Genomic DNA, 24184 nt, shown 5'->3' with positions numbered 1-24184 from the left:
CTATATCCGAGTATGCATGGCACGCCTCTGCGCCCACTGGGCGCCGCAAGCAGGCCGAAAGACAGGCCTACACACCCCCTCGTGTTCTTCTGCGGGCTTCTGCGGTGCTCCCGCAACTTGGTGGCGCGATCCCGTAGCACACTGTAGGCTAAAAGCCCGCAGCACTAGCTTTCCTGTATTCTTGGAAGTTGCTGGTGCCACTGGCAATCGTTGGATCTTCTTGGCTTCGTAGCTCTTCCTCGAATCGTTCTTCTTCTTGCGCGTGGGCAGCTTCGAATGCGGCAGATTGGCCGCGGTGGAAGTACAGAGGTGCGCGTTTGAGGAGGGCTACGTCTTGTGTTACGAGAATGTGCTTGACGCTTGAGCCTGATTTGGTCAGTCTTCTGAATTTATCCTCGCGGTGAAATGATAACATACCGGGTGTTTCATATTTGGCTTGCAAGAGGAGCTGGTCGACGACGTGTCGTAGTCCACGGGCACCTGTGCCCATCCGACTCGCTTTCCGTGCGATTTCACGAAGCGCGCCGTTGGTGAAGCGCAGCTCGATGTTCCTGAGATACGACTTGTGCTCTTCCTGTCGTATTAGACTGTCTTTGGGCTCGGTAAGAACGCGAACAAGAGCTTCCTCGTCCAAGGCCGCCACTGCGCAGACTGTGGGTATCCGACCTATGAGCTCAGGTATCATGCCAAACTTCTGCAGGTCCGCTGGCTGCACATGGTCAAGTACGTTGATCCTCTCCTCTCGCTGAATCTGCCTGACGCCGAAGGGATTAGGTACGTCGTTCTTCGGAGGTACGAAGAATGGCGAGTCTTTTTTGAAGGATTCAGCCTCGGGGCCAGTGAGCATGACACCATCGGCGGCGGCATGTGCATTCGATGTCCGTATCGACGCCCCAAAGCCCATACTACCCTTTGACTTCCTGTCCAGGACGATCTTGTGCAAATTGGAGAAGGCGCCAGTGCATATAAAGAGGATGTTGTCAGTTCGTATGTTGAAAACCTCGCCTTTGTTTCCACCAGGCCCAGGAGGTTGAGGACCACCAGGCATACCGCCGGGCTTGTTTGCGCTCTTCTCTGGCTTTGCTTGCACTTGGACGGTTGTGCCCTCGATGATTTTCAGGAGCGCCTGCTGGACACCTTCACCACCGACATCCTTGCCGTATGACATCTTGGATCCTGCGATCTTGTCGATTTCATCGAGAACGATTATGCCATGCTCAGTTGCGTCGATATCATAGTTGGCGGCCGAGAACAAGCGGGCTACGCAAGACTCGACATCGTCGCCAATATACCCAGCCTGTGTGAAGGTAGTGCAGTCGGACATGGAGATGGGCAGGCCCAGCGTCTTTGCCAGTGTCTTGCACATCAGTGTCTTGCCTACACCAGTCGGACCAAGTATAAGCACATTGGACTTTTCTATCTGCAGCTGGCGCTCGCTAGTATCGAGCAAGGAATCGGAGTCGGGGGCAGTGGACGAGGCTGGTTTGTAGGCAGGTGCTTCGCTGTAGGGTAGAGGGTCACTGTGACTATGCAGTTCTACGGTGGACTGCTGACCGGGGAACTCGTCTGCTCTGCTACTCAGCCATGGCAAGGTCTGGGGATGAGAGCTGAAATCATGGATGCTTGGATCAAAATGAGATTTGGGGCTACCTTCTACAGGATGTCTGTATACAGATGCTCTCCTCTGCGCCTGCGCCTCGAGTCTAGCCTGCTCATGATGTTGCCTTTTGATTTCCTGGATTCGGAGATGGTGCTCGTGGACGGCTACGCTCAATACTATCTTTGCGCGGTCCTGATCCACGACGAACTGGTCCAGATGTTGTCTCAGGACCTTGGGCGTGATGAGACCAGCGCCTACATTGCTGGTGTTGCCCAATGGGCCTCGCGTGGGCTGATCGGGCTCATAGAAGGAAGAGAAGCCCTGGCCGCTGAAGTCGGAACGGTTGAATCTGGAGGATTTGCGCGTGTGCGACTGGGACAAGGGTGCACGGTGCGAGATGCTATAGAGGGCGAGGTAGGACGCGCGGGCCTGGGGCGAGACGGCAACGGGGAGCGCGCGCTGGAGGGTCCGTGGCAACATCATGGTGGAAGAGGAGAGCGCAGAGGAATTCACACTACAGAAGTTACGCGGGCATCGAGGGCATCACGAGGGCTTTAATGGACTCACGATGGCGCCGGCTGTGCTCGAGGCTTGGAAGCAACCGTGGTTGAGCCGCCGCGAGCTCCCCACGTTAGAAGATGCGGGGAGGTCCCCACGGTTCCCGATGATGCCGATAAGGGCCTCCTTGCCGCCGACCGCGCGCGCGCGCGTTGGTGCTACGACTACCCAAAGGTAGTCTACAAAACCATGTGATGCCCCGTCAGGGTCTTCGCGCATCGCATTCACAGCTCGGATGCAGATCCGACGAATTGTAGCGCAAATCCTCCCGACACGCACCCCCGTCGCAGCGTAGATACCGCTGTTGGGACAAGTGGCGTGGGCGCGATGCCCGTTACAGCGTGCTCGGAGCTATGACGTTGATTGTTGGGTTGGCAACGAACTTTTGGTTGAGCGCTGCGCTCAGCAATCGGGTTAGGGACCCCGCAAATTCGAGATCATCTCTGCAATTAATCTGGCAGGCTGTCTCTGTGAAACCTGCATCTACTCGCTACCATCTCCTCTGGTAGCAATCTTCACAGCTCCTTCCTCCCACCATCCTTCACCATGGAGCTCAACAAGGCTTCAGCAAACTCGACCCTGAGCGACACACCTGGGCAGGTCCCAAACGATGGAACTGGTACACACCGCTACTCTGTTGCTGCTGCCAATTGACTGACCCAATTGCTTCCAGGCATCATCCAGATGGACGGCTACCTTGAGCCTTTCAAGGACGCGCTGAAGAGCCGCTTCTCCAAAGCACAGAAGTGGATTCAGACCATTGAAGAGACTGAGGGCGGCCTTGACAAGTTCTCGCGGGCAAGCTCCATGCATGCCTCCACGAGCGCCGTGTAGCTAACCGTGCGCAGGGTTACGAGAAGTTCGGCTTCAACGTCCAGTCCAATGGCGACGTCGTGTACCGTGAATGGGCCCCGAATGCCCTGCGCGCCTACCTCATTGGTGACTTTAATGACTGGAACCGCGATGCGACCCCCATGACCAAGAACGACTTCGGTGTCTTCGAGGTTACCGTGCCTGGCCAGAATGGTCAGCCCACCATCCCCCACGACTCCAAGATCAAGGTATCCTTCGTCGTACCCAACGACCATGCGCGCCAGGAGCGCCTGCCAGCCTGGATCACCCGGGTGACCCAAGACCTCAATGTCTCCCCCGTATACGACGCCCGCTTCTGGAACCCTCCCCAGAAGTACGTCTGGAAGAACCAGCGACCGCCCAAGCCCCAGAGCGCGCGTATCTACGAAGCCCACGTTGGCATTTCCTCCCCAGAGCCCAAGGTAGCGACTTACAAGGAGTTCACACGTGATATCCTCCCTCGCATCAAGCATCTAGGATACAACACTATACAACTCATGGCCGTCATGGAGCATGCATACTACGCGAGTTTTGGTTACCAGATCAACAGCTTCTTTGCTGCAAGCAGCCGTTATGGCTTCCCAGACGATCTGAAGGAGCTCATTGATACTGCGCATGGAATGGGCATCACAGTCTTGCTGGACATGGTACACAGTCACGCATCTAAGAACGTGCTTGACGGTCTCAACATGTTTGACGGCAGCGACCATCTCTACTTCCACGAGGGTGCCAAGGGACGACACGAGCTGTGGGACAGCAGGCTGTTCAACTACGGTCATCACGAAGTCCTGCGCTTCTTGCTCAGCAACTTGCGCTTCTGGATGGAGGAGTACCACTTCGATGGTTTCCGATTCGACGGAGTCACCAGCATGTTGTACACCCACCACGGCATTGGAACGTGAGTAACGAACTTAGACTTTGACTTTCAAACACTAATTGAATCAGGGGTTTTTCAGGCGGCTATCACGAATACTTCGGTCCTTCAGTCGACGAAGAGGCAGTTGTGTACCTTATGATCGCCAACGAGCTTCTGCACACGCTCTACCCTGACTCCATCACAATCGCCGAAGACGTGTCCGGTATGCCTGGTCTCTGCGTGGCACTCTCATTAGGCGGAATAGGATTCGATTACAGATTAGCCATGGCTGTACCCGATCTTTACATCAAGTGGTTGAAGGAGAAGCAGGACATTGACTGGGACATGGGCGCGCTTGTCTTCACCTTGACAAACCGAAGGCACGGCGAAAAGACCATTGCGTACGCAGAGAGTCACGACCAAGCGTTGGTCGGAGATAAGACTCTGCTCTTCTGGCTTTGCGACGCGCAAATGTACACCAACATGTCGATTCTTTCAGAGCTCACCCCCGTCATCAACCGAGGTTTGTCCCTACATAAGCTGATCCGTCTGATCACGCACGGCCTGGGAGGTGAGGGCTACCTGAACTTCGAAGGCAACGAATTTGGCCACCCCGAGTGGCTCGATTTCCCACGCGAAGGCAACAACAACAGCTTCCACTACGCTCGCCGCCAGTTCAACCTTCCAGACGACGAGCTTCTCCGCTACAGGTTCCTCAATGAATTTGACAGCAAGATGCAGTGGACAGAGGAGAAGTACGGATGGCTCCACTCGCCTCAGGCCTACGTCAGCCTTAAGCACGAGGGCGATAAGGTCATTGTGTTTGAGCGTGCTGGACTGCTGTGGATCTTTAACTTCCATCCTCAGGAGAGCTTCACTGACTACCGTGTTGGTGTTGAGCAGGAAGGTACCTACCGCATCGTTTTGAGCACCGACAACAAGGCCTTTGGTGGGCACGGCAACGTTGACGAGACTACGAGGTTCTTCACCACGCCATTTGCGTGGAACGAGAGGAAGAACTTCTTGCAGGTGTACATTCCTAGCAGGACTGCTATCGTAAGTCGACTACTATCTGAATCTACATTGATTGCTTGCTAACCCAAGGACAGGTACTCGCGCTTGAGAGTACTCTATAAGCGACCCTGAAAGATGCGTACGAGGCAAGATGCTGAAGATTAAATTGAAGGGTTGACCCGCTCAGTGGAGTGGTCGTGTCGTATGGTGTGAAAAACGACATGTGTGTCGATAAGATAATAGAAGACATTTGCGCATTAGTTTTAAGCCTTTCATTCTTGAATACTGGTTGGTGTACCTCTGATTTGTCCATACCGTCGATACGGGTAGCCTCGTACGCGTAGCTCGCTTCTCCGAGCCCCGAACTCCGTTATGTCCGACCTTTTGTCCTCGCGTCATCATCGCGGAACACTTTCCGAAGCTTCCATACAATTTCCCTGTCGCCCCGTCTGGCGTTGTAACATAGCAACCATGTCTTTCACTCGAATTCCTCGGGCTGCTATACCGCACGCCTTCCGCTCCTTCTCTACAACCCGTGCGGGATTCCAATCTACAATACCCTATATCCCATCATGCCCGTCACCAACCTGTGAATGCGCAACAGCGCCTCCTGATCTAGACATTGATCGCAAAACGCCATTGCTGAATACCATGGCGGCATACTCTGAACAGGTCATCTTCTGTACAGGAAAAGAAGACTGGGTTAGCAACATCGAACAGGAAGAGGGTGAAACTGGGGAGTTTGTGAGAGGGCTCAAAGGTGTAATTGGAAAGGGCGGTCCTGGGTTTGATGTAGGTCTGTTTCCCGATGAGTTCATCTTCTGCTACGTCGAAAACTGACACGCTCTCGCCCCATAGCCTTTTACCAATGTCCTCATCACTGCTTCTTCGCTACCGAAGAGTGAAAAGACCGGCGCAACAACGGCTTTACTGTTTCCGAGTTTCAAACGTATACCGAATATCCCTCACACGCCCGAAGCCTTCTCGAATTTCGCGACCGCGTATCTGAAAGCTCGAAAACTACATTCTATGCACGATGGTCTCTCTGCTGAGCAAAAGGCCAACCTCCTTCGCGACGAGTCGAAAGCAATCGAACTACCAGAGGCGGAAAACATTACGAAACCCACAGTATTGATCTGCGGACACGGCGGCCGCGATCAGCGATGCGGCATTCTTGGGCCTTTGTTGCAATCCTCGTTCCGGTCCGAGTTCAAGCGTAGGCGCATAGATGCGGATGTAGGCCTGATAAGTCACATTGGAGGGCACAAATACGCGGGAAACGTCATCATTTATCTGCCTCCCAGTATTGAAGACAACGCGCTGAAGGGATCGGGCATCTGGTATGGTAGAATTGGACCTGAGAATGTTGAGGGTGTGGTTGAAGAGACGGTAGTCAAAGGACGTGTCATCACTGAGTTGTTGAGAGGGGGTGTCATTCAAGGCGGTGGCAATATTGGGAGGATGATCGAGACACAACTGAAAAAAGATAGCGGAGAAGAGGACAATGGGACCCTGAGACTAAAGGCTAGGGCGAGAGGCTAAGTGGAGATTTGAATGTGCTCACTCGATTTGTATCTTGGGAGGTGCACATGATGGGATAGCTGATGACTTTTGATGAGCATACTACAGCGACATCGCTGGATAGAAGTAATCTAAAAAGTTACATTCTTAAACTAATGCAAGAGACTCAAGGCTGTGGATGTCAAGGTGTTTACGGTTTCAAAAGATGTATCGATGTTGACTTGAACAAAAAGAGGGATAGGGTGAATAACAGGCTCATGGTCCTCAAAAACCTTAGTATCTGACCAAACATAAGCTGCGACCAAACCCGTCTAAGTTTGACCATGAAAATGCTGGGGCCTATTACGAAACTTCTGGGATTGGGCTGTGATTGAGAGGCAGTTCGCACGTCGGCCATTACATGGCGATCTGAGTGTTGCTTACTTCGCACCCTCAATCATCCTGGACCAATGATTGAGCTGTGTGCACACATAACATTGGCCTCTACTTGAGTATCTGGCACTGTAGACGTATAAGAATAGTCGTTATTTTGCTTGCTAGAAACAATGCCATATCCTTGTTTCCTCGATCCCAATCATACAACTAACACATAGGCTAAAGCTGAAAGAACATACGCCCAAAATGCACCCGAAGAATTAGCCCCCATATACTCCCCACTTATTACACTCTTACCAAACAATCAACCCCTAGAATCGTGTCTCCAGCCATGCATCGCTGACAAGCGCCCACCCATACCTGCAAGTCCACCAACCCCGCCCTCTCCACCACCGAATCCGCTAGGGCTGCCGAAGCTACCACCTCGTCCATGACCACTGCCACCGTTGAGCAGCTTGTCAAATTGCTCAATACTTACAATAGCACGTTGTTTGACATCAGTATCGACGTCACGTCCCAGCTGCTTGGCACCTTCCTCGAAACCTAGTTGGCGGAGACTGATAGCCCGTTCGCGCGTCGCAGCTTCGTCGGTGTGGTCTTCTACCCAAACAAGATTATGCAACATCCACGAGCAAGCTACGCGAACATCGCGACGAGGATGCGCGAAAAGAGGAAGAACATGTTGCATGAGTGTGGTCTGTGAAATAAGGAGGGAGCGGTGTTGAGGTCGGCCATTGGCGAGGTGTACGAGTATATATACGGCAGCAAGAATGAGTTCGGTGGCAGGATATGTAGCCCAGTTCGATTGCCCTGGGTTGTTCGTGGAAGAAGAAAAGGGTGTACGGTGGCTGTTGCTTGGCCAGTAACTGGGAGCACTAGGACTGGTTTGACTCTGGGACGATGATGTGGACAAGGAAGAGTGTTTCGGCCGGATCTTAGCATCGAGAATTTCAAAGAACCTGCTGTGGCCAAACGTCTTGAGGAGGTGATCAATCATTTCACCAGAGGCTTTGTCTTCGGAGACGAAGTTCCGAATGAAGTCGAGCGCTTGCTCTTGTATGCGTATGTCATCGCGCTCACTGTTCAGCCGATGATCCTGTTCATCATTCTTAATTTGCTGTAATCGATCTCGGATGTTCGTTGCACTCGTGTATCGAGATCCAGGACGTTGATGTCGTCGCATAGACGGTATGCTCTCAGTCATGGCATCGTCATCATCATTTTCCGATGATGGCTCGTCATCCACATCCATGTGAGGCTCGTCGACAGCGTTGAGAATATCGACCTGTTCCCCAGCTGCATTGGGTGTTCCCATAGCAGGCTTGGATGGCTCCCCGTTGAGTACCTGCACGAGCCAGCCTACACCGAGCTCTTCGAGACACTGTATCTTCATAGCATGTGGCAGACCCAGACACAAGTGCTTAAGTGCCCAAAGGCTGCCGAAACGAAGGTCAAAGTTTGCTGATCGACATTGCTCGCACAGAGTTCCCAATACTCCAGATTCAAGAATCTCCTAATATTCACATTAGCTTGAGAATACAAAACGATCAACATTCTACCTACAGTTCGCATGGGAGACACATCCAGTACCAAATTTGTTATGACCTCGGTAGCAGCAATTTGCACTTTGACGTTCGGATGCGTCAAGAGCTCGAAAATTGGCTGTGCAACACCGTGATCGATCAAGCTGGTTCTGAGTACACTGACAGACCTTGAAAGCGACCGTGTAACTTTGCAAGCAGCAATTAGTACCGCATCAGGGTTGCCATCCTTTGCTGAAGAGGATGCCCCTTGCTCATTGGTTTCTCGGTACGGGACCAGAGCTTCGATGATGTGCGTTGCAGCGCCCATCTCAATGACCATCTTCCTTAAAGAATCTTGATCTCCTGCTATTGCCGCCAAGGCCAGGAGAACGCTCTCTCGATATCTGAAAGCATGCAACAAATCCGCACTTAGTCCGGATCTACCTAGTGTCGATGACGCAGGGTCAATACTTGGATCTCTAACTTCGTTAGATGATGACCGTGGTTGCCATAAGGGCTTCGAAGACGTAGCAGGCACATCGAACGACTTCTTGAGAATCTGGATGAGCGTCGGTAGGGTCCGGGTATGGACAGCCGCTGTCTGAAGAGACTTGTTCCCAGCAACAAGCTCAGCAAGCACAACTGGTGAGCGTTCCAACACAAAGCGCAACTCGTCTTTTGCCGCAGGACTAAGTGTACTCGCCTTTTTGGTCTGCTCCGATGTCGGACTTGAGTCTTCAATCATCTTTTCCACCAACGGGATAATCAGATACGAGAAGTGCCTTTCCCTTGTGGTCTTCGAAGGGTCGTTCAAAGGCCATCGCTCGCCAAATTTCTTCAACAACGCTAGTAACCAACAAGCAGAAAGACGCTCTCGTCCTTCGCCTCGACGGGCCACGTACATGAGCCATATGAACAACGGCGACTCAGATTCGTCAGTGATGACACTTCTACTTGAAGTCTGCTGTAACGACTCCATACTTGGCAGGCGAGAATAACTATCCCCAGCGGCAGAGGCGTAGGCACCAAGAGCTGGCCATTGTTTGATGTACGGATCTGATTTGCTCGCCATTGTCTGTACCCGCGGAATTAATCTGTCCCAGGATGCCGCCTGTGATGTATTACTTGCGTCTAACGCTGAGGCGCGTTCCTTCGGCCATCCGAAGAGTTGTTGTATTGAGTGTGAGTAGAGAAACCGAGCAGTGTAAAAGTGTGAGTCCTTGATGACAGCCGAGATTGCCTCCAGAATATCTGGCAGACAGGCACGGGGAAGCCGCTCGCGATTCGACTGCTTCCACTCTGTTGCGGGGATCCGATCGTCAATGGCAGCGACAGTAGCAAGCTTGTCAGCCAAAAGATCCAGTATTCCTAAATCCACTAGCATCTTCTTCTGGTTGTCTTCTATGCACGTCTTCATGATGACCCGGATCGTCGCCTCAATCTGCTGATTGGCCTTCATCGTCCCAGCTGGTTGCGCCAATATCTCGGCGAGGCTGTCAATGACAGACCTGGTGTATATCGACTCGTTAACGGCAGAAGCGAGAGATGACCGGGAGGATGAGTCGGACGTGTCGAGCCAAGGTTTCTCCTGGTTGACGGCGTCAATGATCTGATTGAGGGTCTTGAGGGTCGTGGTAACGAGTTTCGAGGGCGTCTCGCTGGGCCTCAGCGCTTCGAGCAGTGGAGGGAGGACATGACCTGCTAGAAGTGGGGCGACAAATGCCGGACCGCCTGTGTGTCTCATGTATCAGCCAATATGCTCCTTCAAAGCGTCCTTTACACTGGGCACTCACCATTCGCAAGGCTGCCGACGACGAGCGTGGCCTGAAATCTCAACTCATCCTCGGTAGTCCATTCTTCCATGTCCTTCCTCGAATCGTTGAAGAGCCCGGAGCTGTGTCCATTCGTGACATTCCTCCTCCTCTCCCCCCCCTTCCTAGCTTCTGCCCGTAGCAGACCCGCCAGTGGTTTCACAACGCCATGTGTCACTGCTAGTTCTTTCCTCTGCTCATGCCCTACTATCTCGTTTTTGAGGTTCTGGAGTGCTGTGACCTGTGCCTCGGGTGTACTAGGGTTCGAGAGCTCGTTGAGCGCCGGAGGTATCATTGACCGGCCCATGGCGTAGACGGAAAGTAAGCGGGTAATTGGTAATGGGTGTGTACTACAACCGGTTGGCGCAGATCAACGGTCGTCGTGCAGCCTCATGCGAAGAGGTCCAGTACTGGGCGCACAAGCGTGTGGCAATGACGGGCGGCGCAATGGAAGCTTCACTGGGAAACAGCGGATTGGGGAGTTGCGAGTATCGTCGGAGCAAGGCGCAACAGGAGATTATGCTACTGCCGATGCAGCATATAGGCTGCGACAATCAGGTAATTGTCAGGTGGTATGCCAAGTCTGCAAAGCCAGTCATGCTCAACAGAGTGGTCGCGAGCGAAGAAGTGCAGATAGCCGCGCTCAATTCCGTTGGCGCAACGTCAGAGCAGCCGCGATAAGGGTTATCGCCACGTGATTGCTCATTCACCAGCTTCCCGAGGTCACTCATGCGGACTTGCCCTGCATCTCCTTTAAAAAGCGTAAATGCGTGCAATTCATCAGACGTGATACATAACCATAAACTAGCGCCCCATGAGTACCGTTACAGTCGTCAAGCACGTCCTGGAGCCTCCTTCCTGTGCCACCATCCCAAGCCAAGACAAAAGAAAATCGTGTCCATCAATACAAAAGGATGCTAAAGCAGACCCAGAAAGATGCAAATGCATATAACCAATGTCCGATTCCTACTCTTTACGCATACCCGTAAACCTCAGTGTCATTCTCCTTCACCACACCCCCTTCCGTAAGTATGACGACAGCCACACATGCCGCATATGCCTCACGAATAGCGCAAGACATACACGTCTCCTTGATGTTTGCCACGATAGCACTATGCCCATGATGCGCACACCACGCTCTTGCAAAAACTTCGTTATCGCTCACGCCTAGAGCCTCTATAACGAGCACATTGGTAACTTGTTCGTGAGCACTCTTCTGCTTTTCGTTCATGAGCGCCAAGGCTTTCTTGCCAGGTGATGATTTAGAGGATGTGGGGCGGGGTATGCGACCGGACTGATTGCCCCAGTCTTGAATGTCGACGAGGCCTTCGTCAATCTTTATGGCTTTGAAGCTGAAATCGTAGAATAGCACTAATGGTGGTCAGCGTATGAACGGTGGTTTATCGAGAGCTAGATGCGTACCGTGAGGGCCTTGGTGGCAGGGAAAAGCGTTGATGAAGTCAACATTATATCGTAGCTTCATTGGCCAGCTCTCCCCGCCACATGCGAATGAGATGGCGGCGTCAAAGACCATTGGAGGACCGACAGCGTGCCTCGTCCCTTCAGGCCGCTCTTTGACAGGCATAAAGCGAAGCTTCTCCATTCGTATTAGATCTGTTACGTCTTCCGTGTCCGGCATAGGAACTATGTAGTCGTCTACGGGGTAGCTGTCGTCCGGCGCGCCCAAGGGGTTGGTGCGTTGATCCATGGATTCTACGTCAACCGAGAACAACATAGGATCCGGTGACTCTTGTTGTCTAACCTTCACACACTCAGTGCGTTTGAGGTCCGGGGTGTATATGCATGGTCCAATCCAACCTGCAATCTGTTTGACCCCTCGTGCGGCGCCTAGTACCTTGCCAACGATAGATTGCGATGACCAGTACGTATTTGCTCGATACTGAAAGCCGGACGCTGGGTGCATATGGGTCAGATACTTGAGAGCGTCGCCAGTATCCCTATCACAGTCTATCAAGCTGTTCATAATGAGCCAAGGCAGTGTCCGACCAGGCAGGATGATGCCTGAAAACCAGGACATGGCATCTGCGGACCGGTCCTCAAGTGCTCTCTCGTCCAAGTCCTGTTCGTCCAGGACATACTCGACTTCATCCATGTTTGGCCACTTTAGTGTCGCCGCAAATTTTCTCAATGCTTCGATTTGTCTACTTTTGCTCCTCAGATCAAAGCTGAAGGTGCTCTGGGTGTTTGATATCCGCGTTTTGGAAATTTCCATATTCTCGAGCCACCGTTGGGCCACTGCCAGGTCCCAGGTAATGATGGCGGGAAGCTGCAGAATGAGCTTTCGCTTAGATTTCTCTGAATGGTGCTTAGAGTGTATCCGAAGGTAAAGTTCGACCGAGAGCAGCAGCTGGTGAAAAAACTCCTGTTTCTTGCGCTGATCCGGGCTGTCAAAGAACTTTGCTACAACCTGATTCTTTGGGTGTGAGAAATCTATCCATTTAGGGTTGCTTAGCACTGTGATGAGATCTGTGATCTGCTGATCAATCCGAACGTGACGGCGTTCCTCGTCAAACTGCTCCGAATCTTCGATGAGCGTGCCGTACAGGTAGCGGTACAATTCCTCGGGATCCTGCGAAACCAAAAGTTAGGGCCATGTGAACCAAAAGCACTCCGGGCACGACGGTTGACTGACATCTTCATTTAGGCCACTCTCTAGGTTCTGCAACCGGTCCAAAATTTGTAGGAGCTTTATCTTCCGCGGCTTTACCTCGCTGGCGAATTGCATAGGAGGGTTACTGCTTCCGCACTTGCTGACCCAATAGTTCAGTGTTGTGGTCCCTGCACTCTTCCCGAACGCGTACGCCATGCAAGGATACTCGTGAGCAAGCCATGGAAACTGGCTGTCAGATGCACCCGTCATGTTGAGCGAAATGTCTCGGTATGCCTCTTGTTGAAAGGTTGCACGATCTGTTCGGCTCTGATGTTCAGCCTCCATAACGGCATAGAAGCGATCGTAGCCCGCTGGTGCGTTCGCTATCGCATCGCAGTATCCCTTGAACGATGACGCTCCAGCACATATCAGCTCCTCCGCCTGTTCAGGCTCCATTGCATCCTCCGACCTGTATCCCTTTGGCGGCCATCGTCTTGACTTGCGCAAGTCCTCGAGAGGGGACGGTTTTGAATACGATGCGGAGCGATGAGGCGGAGAGAGGCTCTGGTAAGGGGCCATATGGGCTTCTCCTCCACTAGACAACGGTCGCATGGGGTTTGGCTCCGAGCCATGTCTAGTTATGTGTGTGCGAGTAACCACGGGTGTTGTTCGTGTTCTCGAATGCTTCCCAACCTGCAGTTGCTGGAAACCGTTCGTGAGTTGTGGGAAAGGCTCGGCGAAGGCATACGGTAGGGCACACGGCGCTGGAGGTGCCTCGGGGCGGGACGCGCCCCATTGACTGTCGTACTGGTGTTTGCTACCATCCCAGCGAGCGAATTCCGAGTTCATCTCTTACGCATAGCACTCTTTGTTGGAGAATTACCTGAAACTCTGGTGCAAGTCAGTGGATTGTCGATTGCGAGGTGATGAAGCAGCATGGCGGAACTATCGACGGGCAACGTGAGCACGTGCGATGGTTTCAGACAAGACTGGGAAGTGAAGTCAACGCTGAGCGGAAACACAAGGCGGTCGATTGGGTCCATAGGCTCTCGTGACATATACACACTCACCCTCATAGTACTATAGTCGCGCTACTGCCGCCGTCTCGAGAGCAAGACGCGTCTACCGCGGGTCCGAGTGAAGATCACGTCTGGATCGCGAGGTTCTCGGGGTAAGCGCCGGCACACGATCTCTCTGATGTGACCTCGTAAAGGAAGACGCGTGGAGTGTGTAGTGGGGGTGGGGAATGAAGGACAGATGGTTTCAGGTCATTCCAGCTGTTGGGTCAGGGTCACTAAGCCGACAATGTTGACGGAGGTTGCGCATACCATACTTCGGCTCTCCTTGCGCCGTGGCATTTGCAAGAACCTCCGTCGTCACAGCAAAGGTGCTTGATGACATGTATAGTTACGCCATAGGGGTGGAGTGTTAGCCTCACTCTTTCGGCAGCCGTGCATCTTACGACTGGGATGTGCCAGTCGCCGCATTTTACTCGTCCACGTTACTCACGATGCATGCTCCTAGCGGCTTGACCGTGGTGCACTCGTCAGAACGCTCTTCACGGGACAACAGCACGCTTTTAGATGGGGGTTTGATTATTTGATTCTGCTAATACTTTCAAAATAGTAGAAGTGCTGCTAAACTCCTGCACCCGTCTTATGCGTTCTGCGCTCAGTCGATTATCAGACAAGCGATCACGTAAATGCTATGTTCTGCTGCAATCCAAGCTGCCCCGTCGCTTTGGGGGCCACTGTTGGCAGCTACCATTTGTACCGCAGTGAACGAATCGTGGTGGTGGCACATCGGGTAACTGCCTATGACGGTGCTCGTTGATGGCACGAGCCTGAGATGGTGTAGTGATGTGCCTCCGACAGCTCAAAGAGACACCCCGTTGGCGGAGACCCTCTAGGAGATAGATAACTCTCCTGCCGAGTCAGGCCCGCCAGCTCATCATATTTCAGCTAGTCGTCTCCTGAACCTTCCACACAAAGGCGGCCACGGTGTGGCTTGGTGTTGGAAATAGATAAGACAACCCATGACGTCGTCTCTGCGATCTCATAATAACGACACGAGCCCCAAGAGTCGAGCTGCTAACGTCATCTGGAAGAACTTCGTGAGCTGGCTAGGGATTGTGGCATGATGCTGCTCAACCATCGTGTGCCTCTGTTATTATACGCCTGATTGATTAGTGTGTATGCCTGTCGCAGATCCGGTGGGATTGGGCATCTGGGTTGAGCTGACAGTCGGTCCTGATTCCGGCTCTTTCTCTATAACGTATCCAGTCCCGCGGTCGACCAGGCCTTTGTAGTAGTCTACGAGTACCTCTGGCTTTGGAACAATGCGCCATTCGAGCCTCCGCAGAAACTCCAGCTCTAATAGCGCCAGTTCACGAACACTGACGCCGCCGACCCTTGCGTACAGGCTGTTGGTCCAGAAGCTATCACTAAGGCCCTTGGCCGCGACCGTAGCGGCAGTTATGAGGAAGCGATGCACGGTAAGGCTGCTGATTGTAAAAGCGGGGTACATGGCGCACAGCTTGTCTACGTAGAAGACCATGGAGAGGAGAATGGGCGGAGACAGCGTAGCATGCACTATAAGACGAGAAAGGTAGTCGCGTACTGAGATGCCAGGCGGGGCTCTAAGGGGTCAATGTCAGCGAGCATTTGTTCAGTCAGTCTTGCATAAACGCACCTCGAATGGAATCTTGTGAGCGTTCCATCCCGCAGCGGATAGCCGTCATTCAGGCGCACCAGCTCCATGAGCATGTCGGAGATGAGCACGCCGAGGTCTTTCACATCGCACGTCTCATACTGAAGAGGCATGACCTTGACGTCGGGCTCCTGCGGCCTTGCTCTCTTAGCGGGCGAGGCCGGGACCTGCAGGACAGTGCTGGACTCTTTGGGCACCGCGGCTGGCTCTGCTTCCGAACGCGCGCTCTCGTGCGACATGCGGCGACCCTGGGGCTGTACATTGTAGGCGGGCGTCACGGGCTGCGGAGTAACCCGCACTTGGGGCTCGGGAGGCTCCGTGACGACAGGTGCGGCGGAGGTATCCCCCCGCTGTGCAGGCGCAATTGCGGGAGCACTCGAAGACGTCGAGCCGGCTTCTTGGTCTTCGTGGTCGTGGTCGAGCGCGATAGTGTCGGCGCCGTTATCGGCGCTGGTGTTGTCGCTGGGCTGGGGCCGGTAGGTGGGGGGAAACCCAGAGGGCGAGTATTGTGTTCCCTTGTCTGCGTAGCTTCTCTTGCGACCCTGGGGGGAAGGCGCAAAGGCGGGCACTGGGGACGGCGCCGAGAAGGCGGGCTTTGGGGTGGGCGGCGCGTCGAACCGCCGTGAGGGTACGGTGGTCACGGCAAAGCGGGGCGAGTGGGCGCTGGAGGATGCCGATGTGCGTCTCGAGGCATGGTACGGGCGGTGGCTAGGCGTGTGGAAGGTCGTGTTCGGCGAGGGAGGTTGCGAGATTGTGGGTGAGGAAGTGATCATGTCGTTGGGCCGGGTAGCGGTTCCTAGGGTGGAGGAAGATGACAATATCGGATCATTTTGGCAACGTGGGGAAGAAAGGAACCATCGAGGACGGGCGCGGAAGAGGCTTCATCTGGCGTGAGCGTGGCAGCGATGTAAGGGCTTGGCTGGCGGGCGTTCGACGATAGCACGTGTGACGTCCGGGGATTTTAGTAGGCTACCAGGCCAACCTTGCACATCCATCGCTTCCAAGGTTGACAAACTGCATACCTCGCCGTCGCTGCCTCTTCCTATTCTGCCCACCCGCAAGCAACTTTCACCGCATTTCCCTGCCCGTTGTGTGTAGGGGCGTCGGCCCTGTGCGCCAGCATGCTCGTCATTGCCGTGCGGAGCTGCTGACCGCCAATGAATCGCAACTAAGCCCTACACATGGAGGGGAGATCCTTTCATCAAAATTTCCAGAAGATGACGACCGATCGTTAGCTTCCGCGCTCGCTAGTTTAGACTCGAGTAGTTTGGAGAGATTTTGCTTTTACCAACCTGCACCAGTGATCGGAGCATCCAAGCCCGGGTAACCATAGCGCGGCCGTCGTATATCTTCATCAAGACTACACAGGCTGCCCGTCTATCTCACCATGTACCCAAAGCCTGGCAAGGGTCATACGCATGGCGGCCCATCAAGAAGCAACTATTCTATCCTGACGCGCTTGGGTACCCACCTGTCCGCGACTCGTCCAACTCGCAACCTCATATTAGCTAATCCGCGGCCCCTATGCTGCTATTTACTTGCGATAAACTGGTACCTCAATGTCGCTAGCCGTTGGCTGCCGGAGCACGTTGTACAATGCCACAACATCACTCGACGACATTTGAGGCGCTTGGCAGGGTTTACCAGAAAAAGGGCCGAAATCCGTATAGTGTGGCGATTGCAGATACAATACGTGAATATGCTCGTTGCTGTATGGTTCACCGTGAGCCAGACCGATCCTATAGCTGCCGAGAGTTCCGGGTCCAGTCTAGTCTCAGGTCGGTGTGTGTGCAACATGGACTACCTCTGCTTATAACGTTTCATGCTGTATCACGCTTCCCACACGAGTCTTTTTTCTTCGGCAATGCACTACACTATTTCAAATAGTATCAACGAACGTTGCGTACAGAAACAGGATCATAATTCATATCTACATCATCCACTCAACCTCTCGGCTTGTCACGCCCAGGTGCTTCCAGTTCGGCCGAGAAGGACTGTTGTTCCAGCGGCGGGCTGTGCAATTCTGCTACAACAGGTTGCGTGTTCATCTGTGCATACTTTAACTGGTCAATCCTGAACACAGTGGTTAGCTTGCACGTCCGAGCCAGGTTTGATCTACACTCAAGACCACTTACTGTTGTTGCGACATCCCACTGACACTGCTCATCATACTTAGATGACCATGTTGCTGCCCAGGACTCGACCAGCCAGATGGATATTGCTCCCCTACGCTGTGCTGCCCATATTGTGGTGGCGAGTTGAACCCATAGTCTGAATGGTGTCCTGGTGGTGGTGGTGGTGTAGCATAACCTGGGGTTGACGGCTGGAAGCCTGGCGACGCAAGCCCTCCATGACCGTAACTCGAGCCGCCGTACTGCTGGCTCATATGTGGGTCATGGTTGTTCGCAGCGTCTTGTCGTTTGATGACCTCCTTGAGTGACTTAGATCGACCGACGAAAAAGAAGAGAGCGGCGCAGATTGCTAAGAAGGCCACCCCGCCCACTGCTATGCCAACTATAGCGCCAGTGGACAGGGTATGACCGCCACCATTGCCTCCGCTAACTGGCGTAGTGGTCCCAGTTGATGTGGGGGCATTGGAGAGTGTTGATGTTGCTTCAGCAGGAATTGGTTCACCGGGTGCTACTTGAAAGTCTGCCGCAGCCGCCGCGTGAACTTGCGATGCCAGAGTTTGTGTCGAGTTTGGATTGATGACGCCTACCATGTGTTCACCCAAACATGAATTTGGTGCTGCGCAATAGAAAAAGATGGGTTCCGTCGAGTTGATCGTAACGTTGAAGTATGTGAGCTAAAGACCTATCAGTATATTCGTTGTGTCTTCCACAAGGAGACAAACCTCATTGGTGTTGTTCACCCATTGCGTCTCCGACCAAAAGCCAACCTTATCTTTCCCAGTGTATTCATACGGTACACAGGCTGACTGCCATTCTGCCCTCGCAACCGAATGGTCTGGTGGATAGAACTCCCATGTCACGATGTCGCCGACCGAGACGTTATGGAGTTCTGGTGGGTCAAATTTAAAACCTCCGGAGCCAGCCTTGATAGTATGAACTGTTGGTTCGCCAGAGGAGGTTGGTGTTGCGCTCGACGAATTTATCGACTCCGAAGCTGTGGGTGTTGGTGATGCCGATTGGGAGACTAATGAGATAAGGTCTTGTGCAATGGCGAATTGAGAGAAGCTATGGCTAACAGCAATCGTAGCTGCTAGCCTTGCTGTCCATGAGCGTCTCATGGCGACAATTGTACGAGGATCAGGCGAGTACAATAGCAAGAACCGATTTCCGCGCAGAGGTCGTGATTTCCCCACGGTCCCGGGTTCCTGGTCGTCGGAAAAAAAGAGCAGTATAATACCAGCAGTTCAGCTGGCAATGGAATGCTCAAAGAGGGGGAACAGAGCGAGATCAACACAGCAGGCTGACCGACAACCTTAAGTCACTCTTTCGCCCAAGATCGAATACCGCCATTTTCAGCCCCCACAGCCGCAGGTGCGGATAGCGGACCAGGCGATAGGCCACCCTCCTGTATCCACCATCATAAGCAGTCTTTGTTCGTTCCCTTTCACCAATCAACACAATCCACAATGCCGATCTAGCAGGTGCGCCCTTGTCCAGGCGCACCTGAGGCGTACAGCTATCGCAGCTAGATGCTGGTAGATTCACCAGCGGGGCGGACCATCAGCATGTCAGCAGGGAATAAGAAAGACGGTTGAGGGGAGGTTGGATATGTGTAACGGTAGCTAGCGCTGATGCTGGTCCACGGGTACTCGAGCTATTTCCGTGTCAACTCTTCCTTGACTGCGCCGCTCGGTGCATGACTATTGACAATCTCTTTCCAGCCTGATCGTATGGCCAAGGGCGCGTAGCAACTCTTTTACGCGGGGTGTATTCGACGATTTGCGCTGTTCGCAGATGCCATGCCTTCTAGTTCTTCCTTGTGCACGAGCTGGCATACGGTGGAGCACAGCTGAGTTGTCGTCAAGGAATGAGCATCGAGCATTTGAGCCGCTAACCCCGAGTAAGCTTAGTGCTGGTAAAAAACCTGGGCCCGACCACTTGGCGCATTCATGGCTTGGGCGCAGCATGCTGATTGAAGATGGCCATGCGCTACGTGTGCGGAGCAATTGCTACGGTGGGTGGAGGATCATGCGAGCGTGGAGGGAAGGATGCCAGGCGTAGGGCTAGATAGCGGTTGGCATCATGATTAGCTGCTTTGCAAGCGAGGCAGGCCGAACATCCTGAAGCGGACAATTGCACCGAGATTTTGCATCGCATCTGCAGAATTGTCAATAGATCTTCACTCATCACTCTGTTCATCATCGAACACATGCCCTCAAGGCGCAGTCGCCCTCTAGAAGACGCGTATTATCGATATCTACAGGTTGAGCAATTCAAAGCGCGTACTCAACACATATGAAATGAGACATCGCTTCCATAGTACAATTGAAGAGAGATACTAATTCCGCCAAAGCGCGAGCGCATACCGACATATCGCAGAAACACCAGGCCATGCAATGGACACAATTGATGCCAGCTCATAAAGGCGGCCTTTTGATAGGACTCCTTGGACCAGGACTCGCACTGAACAAGCCCATTTGTGGCATCTTAGGGCTCTTCAGTATAGCACCTTCTTGCCTATTTCCAGGGTCGAACCGCTTGGGTTTTTGTGACGCGCTTGGTAAAGGTGGACTTCGCAATCCCGTGGCCATGTGCTGTGGTCCCTCATCGGTACGGCTGGAAAGGTCATTCATCTCGTCGAATTCGCCCTATTAGATGTTAGTCCAAATAGTACGCTTGCCTCTTACATGGGCAGGGGGGTATTGAACGTCGGCTCAAGGCTACGTGTGTAGGCATTGGGATACCAGATGCTGTTGCTAATTTCCCCTTGGGTACTGTACGCAACAAAAAGAGAAAAAGAACGTACTGCTGAAACGTCAGTCTGATGTCTGAACTGTCTTGAAAGTGACTACCTTACCCTTTTTTTCCAGAAGGAGGTTCTGTACCTCCTCCAGATGCTGCTCAAGCATGTCGTCTAAGCCATCTTTGGGTGATTGGATAAGATTGCCAAGCTTCTTGCGCATCTTACGTTGGCGACTTGGATTCCAGACGAAGTGGCTGTTCTTCACAAAGATCATGGAATGCTGCAAATGTTAGCTGATGCCACGATGGTATCTGTCAGGCTGTGGTGCTAGCGGGGTTTGTTGTTGATGAGGACCACCGTGGTAGTCTCTATGATGTGATCCGTGATCGTACTTACTGAGTAGTACCAGCTTGATATTGTGTCGTCCGTGGCTCGCTTTATCGATTGAATGGTCGTTTCTCCGACGAAGCCGATCAAGCACTCGACCGGACTATCGGGGTCGGTACAGTTTTCTATTGAGTCAGCAGCCTGAAAAAAACTGCCAGAAACGGGAAATGACGCTTACCATTGTGACTCAGTAGGTCGACCAGTCCAAGATATGCGTCTCCGATACCCATGAAAAACACTTGTGTTGCATCGTTTGGTCTGGTATGACGTCAAAAAGTAGTCGTGAGCACTGTCTAAGCAACTTACTCGATGTAGTTTTCCCATAGATACGCTGCAAGTTCGCGAGTTTGCTGTGCTCGAACTGCAGAATCTTCGGATTTCATGTAGCCGATGATCGACTGAAGTCATTAGCGGATTTTCCTGAGATAAGCATATTGCAGTCTCACATCTTCGACTGTGACGACTTTCGGAATATTGACATCGATGACCTGGAAGTCATTGTTGATGGCCCAGTCAATATACCTCTTCGTAACATCAGTCTTCATCCAAAGTCAGCAATTACACAGTACAGGACTGTAAATGTACTTACAAGCCATGTGTTGTGTAACTCTCTCTTGCCAGTTACCGGATCAGAATGGTCGTGGAAGCTCGGCGGGTCATGGAAGATCACGAGCAGAGGATGTCGTTCCATAAAGTTTGGTCTGTAGGGTTTCAGCATCAGCAGCTAGCGGAAGCCTCAATGAACTTACGTAGCGATAACATTGTGCTCGAAGGTCTGCGCCAACCCTGCCTTGTTGATTTGCAGTGTAGGAAGCGGGACCATTGAGTGCTCTGAAGACAGTCGTTGGCTCTGCCATTCGCGAATGACCTCGTGCAATCGAAACGTATCCTTATAGCCAGGGTCGGTTTTGTCCAGATGTTTGGGGTAGAGCGATTTCCAATACTTTGAATGCTGGCGTTTCACGTTCTCGACAACGTAGACTGCACTATCCTTTGGAGCTGAGAGTTCGTCACTCAAGCGATCCGGAGGCTCCAGCATGAGTACTCTCGTTACAGCGAGCGCTGAGCGTGCTATTGATCTCAAATTGTAGCCACCTTCAAGGCATACTACGATCTTCCCCTTCGCGAGTCGCATAAGCATGTGCGTCATGTGGCCGTAACATGCCGGAGTGACGAAACAACCACCCAGTAGATCTCCTTCAGCCGCGTCGAAACCCGCCGAGACTATGACAAGATCTGGATCGAATTCAGTAGCAATAGGCATGACAATTTCTTGAAAAGCATAGAGATACTCCGAATCACCCATGCCGTGTTCAGCCCACGGAATGTTTACGTTCTTTCCTTCGCCAACACCTTCACCGCAATAGTCGAGATTGCCATCTGGCAAGTTGGGATAGAAGTTTCCGTCCTTGTAGACATGCAGGGATATGTAAAGGACATTTGGGTCATCGTAGAAGGCGTGCTGAACACCATTACCGTGATGCACATCCCAATCAAGGATTAAGACCTTACGACAGGTCTCCGGGTAGTCATTCTGACATACGCGGGTGGCTATTGGGACGTTGTTGAAAATGCAGAACCCAGAGGGCTGATTGGTCTCCGCGTGGTGACCTGGAGGACGAATAATTGCGATTGCATTGCGCACGGTTCCTTGCACTACCGCTTTGCACGCCTCGATAGCACCACCAGCTGCGAGCTTGGCGCAGTCATAAGTCGCATGATTGAAGTAGATCGAGTCACGAGAATCAGCTTCTATTTTCAAGTTCTCTGCAGTCATATCTAATGACACGGTCAGTCGCGATCTTTACACGTGGTTGTGAACTTACGCTGCAACGACTCCACGAATGCGTAATGCTCTGCTGTATGTATAAGGAGGATCTCTGGCCTCGTAGCAAAGCGCGTCATTATTCTCCAGCACTTGTCTTCTTGGTCCTCATCCGTATCGCTTGTTGCCACTAGACCAGCTTCCCTGAGTTCTTCGTAGATGGAGTGAATGCGACGCGGATCCTCGGGATGAATATCGTCGATTAGATTCATATCAGGAAGCTCCGCGTGAAAGCGCATACGAGAGTCATACACAAGGCCTGTTTTGTTGGTCGAATACGGAAGGAGGGAAGATCTTGGCTTTGGGGGTATGCGAACCTGCGGACTTGAGCGCCGAACAGGAGTGGGACGCGACATGCTCATCTTATCCGACCACCCACTCGGTGACTTCGTTGTTCGGTGCGATCCGGATTGGCTTTGCATGGTTCCCGGTTGCAGGAACGAGGTATTCTTCGATGGACTGTGGAAAGGTAATTGCTCTCTCTTGGACAATGTTGGTCCTTTGTTACGAAAGAGCTCGTTCGGGTTAATGGTATCTGGTACATGATCGCCATTAAGCTCCGTGGAAGTGACGATAGTGTCTTCCTCCATAGCATAGTCTTCGTCGTCCATGACTACGCAGATGGGTAAAGCGGACGTCAAACGCCTCGCTTACAGTCGCCGGCTGAGAGCTATATATGTTCGTTAGCGACGAGACTGGCACACGCGATTGTCACATGGCCTATCTGAACGAGTCCATGACTTTGGGAAAGTACGCTGAACAGATAAGTCACCAGATATGCTAGAAGATGAGTAGGTTGGAGCACTAGGAAATACGTTGAGTGTCGGCAACCTAGTATACAAAGATGCTTGCTCCATGCGAAGAAGTTGCATGTTTGCTTGAGATGCTTCTTTGATACTGGTAGGACTGCAGGCACTTACTGGCAAGGTTGCTACCGCATTGAGACCCAATAAGTTGCTGATGATTTGGTAGAATGTGGTTGGAGTCGCACTTCGCCGCTATTGTCAGGTGAAGGCACAAAGCCTTAGTACTAATGCGCTGTTTTCAATATCGTAGGCTTATTTTGCCCTGCAGTTCCGTAAGCAGAGTTCGTTGACGCATAGACATGGTATAGATAAGCTCGTCTTTTTCAAGTTGTCGCCTCGTGCAGGAAAAGTACCCTAAAGCTAATCGCTATACTTCATTTTAAGTTGAATTGAGAATATAACAAAGGTATTAATTTCGGGATAGCCTTTCCTGCATGAAGTTATAAGCTAAGAAAAGACGAGCTCCGTCATAATATTGTTGGTCGCGTCGTGTCAAAGATGGATCATCAACCGCCACGGGGTTCACTCACGCTCGCTATTTAATTACGTGATGCCGACGCTGTAGTAATTCGATGTGGGTTAAGAGTAAAGAACCGATTTTTGCTTTCTGTAATAGCTGATGCTTGGCTTCAAAGTAGAGGATAAGGTGGAGCGTAGCAATGCGAGTTCCCTACGCGGTCAAGATCCATTGTATGACTAAGCGATGCCAAGGTATTTAGCGCTATCCGTCGACTCTCACTTCTGAACGCATATCACAAGAGCATGGACAGAGTATGGAAGAAGACTTCGCAGAGAAGGAGCCCGCCGTGACAGGTGACTCTCTAGTCTTACCATCCACTTTTCAGCACGATCATCTCGAAA

General features: G+C 52.4%; 8 protein-coding genes across 8 annotated transcripts; 2 read left to right on the top strand and 6 right to left on the bottom strand.

Annotated features, from left to right (window-relative positions):
- Nucleotides 1–148: 148 nt before the first annotated feature.
- On the bottom strand, nucleotides 149–2083 carry AA0111_g4918 (hypothetical protein; the record flags this gene model as incomplete). The annotated part of the gene is made up of 2 exons (XM_028650972.1): nucleotides 149–366; nucleotides 418–2083. The coding sequence occupies 2 exons, from the start codon at nucleotides 2081–2083 to the stop codon at nucleotides 149–151; spliced, it is 1884 nt and encodes a 627-aa protein (XP_028507501.1).
- Nucleotides 2084–2704: 621 nt separating this feature from the next.
- AA0111_g4917 (1,4-alpha-glucan-branching enzyme) lies at nucleotides 2705–5002 on the top strand (the record flags this gene model as incomplete). Its single annotated transcript, XM_028650971.1, has 5 exons — nucleotides 2705–2777; nucleotides 2832–2956; nucleotides 3007–3908; nucleotides 3956–4922; nucleotides 4976–5002. 5 exons carry the CDS (start codon nucleotides 2705–2707, stop codon nucleotides 5000–5002), a joined length of 2094 nt encoding a protein of 697 aa, XP_028507516.1.
- Nucleotides 5003–5351: 349 nt separating this feature from the next.
- On the top strand, nucleotides 5352–6422 carry AA0111_g4916 (hypothetical protein; the record flags this gene model as incomplete). The annotated part of the gene is made up of 2 exons (XM_028650970.1): nucleotides 5352–5672; nucleotides 5739–6422. The coding sequence occupies 2 exons, from the start codon at nucleotides 5352–5354 to the stop codon at nucleotides 6420–6422; spliced, it is 1005 nt and encodes a 334-aa protein (XP_028507462.1).
- Nucleotides 6423–7080: 658 nt separating this feature from the next.
- AA0111_g4915 (hypothetical protein) lies at nucleotides 7081–10417 on the bottom strand (the record flags this gene model as incomplete). The annotated part of the gene is made up of 3 exons (XM_028650969.1): nucleotides 7081–8289; nucleotides 8340–10030; nucleotides 10093–10417. The coding sequence occupies 3 exons, from the start codon at nucleotides 10415–10417 to the stop codon at nucleotides 7081–7083; spliced, it is 3225 nt and encodes a 1074-aa protein (XP_028507601.1).
- Nucleotides 10418–11083: 666 nt separating this feature from the next.
- Nucleotides 11084–13570, bottom strand: AA0111_g4914 (hypothetical protein; the record flags this gene model as incomplete). Its single annotated transcript, XM_028650968.1, has 3 exons — nucleotides 11084–11481; nucleotides 11533–12700; nucleotides 12764–13570. The coding sequence occupies 3 exons, from the start codon at nucleotides 13568–13570 to the stop codon at nucleotides 11084–11086; spliced, it is 2373 nt and encodes a 790-aa protein (XP_028507600.1).
- Nucleotides 13571–14890: 1320 nt separating this feature from the next.
- AA0111_g4913 (hypothetical protein) lies at nucleotides 14891–16203 on the bottom strand (the record flags this gene model as incomplete). Its single annotated transcript, XM_028650967.1, has 2 exons — nucleotides 14891–15359; nucleotides 15413–16203. 2 exons carry the CDS (start codon nucleotides 16201–16203, stop codon nucleotides 14891–14893), a joined length of 1260 nt encoding a protein of 419 aa, XP_028507599.1.
- A 1170-nt stretch (nucleotides 16204–17373) lies between these two features.
- Nucleotides 17374–18680, bottom strand: AA0111_g4912 (hypothetical protein; the record flags this gene model as incomplete). Its single annotated transcript, XM_028650966.1, has 3 exons — nucleotides 17374–17503; nucleotides 17566–18236; nucleotides 18285–18680. 3 exons carry the CDS (start codon nucleotides 18678–18680, stop codon nucleotides 17374–17376), a joined length of 1197 nt encoding a protein of 398 aa, XP_028507515.1.
- A 1299-nt stretch (nucleotides 18681–19979) lies between these two features.
- AA0111_g4911 (Histone deacetylase) lies at nucleotides 19980–23128 on the bottom strand (the record flags this gene model as incomplete). Its single annotated transcript, XM_028650965.1, has 9 exons — nucleotides 19980–20210; nucleotides 20448–20585; nucleotides 20702–20817; nucleotides 20871–20950; nucleotides 20999–21090; nucleotides 21139–21231; nucleotides 21282–21393; nucleotides 21442–22471; nucleotides 22519–23128. The coding sequence occupies 9 exons, from the start codon at nucleotides 23126–23128 to the stop codon at nucleotides 19980–19982; spliced, it is 2502 nt and encodes an 833-aa protein (XP_028507598.1).
- Between the last annotated feature and the right edge of the window lie 1056 nt (nucleotides 23129–24184).

The sequence above is a fragment of the Alternaria arborescens genome, assembly GCF_004154835.1.
Source record: "Alternaria arborescens strain FERA 675 chromosome Unknown contig_9, whole genome shotgun sequence".
Lineage (NCBI taxonomy): Eukaryota > Fungi > Ascomycota > Dothideomycetes > Pleosporales > Pleosporaceae > Alternaria > Alternaria arborescens.
The sequence above is the reverse complement of the archived record's forward strand: the minus strand, read 5'-3'. Positions and strand labels throughout refer to the sequence as shown.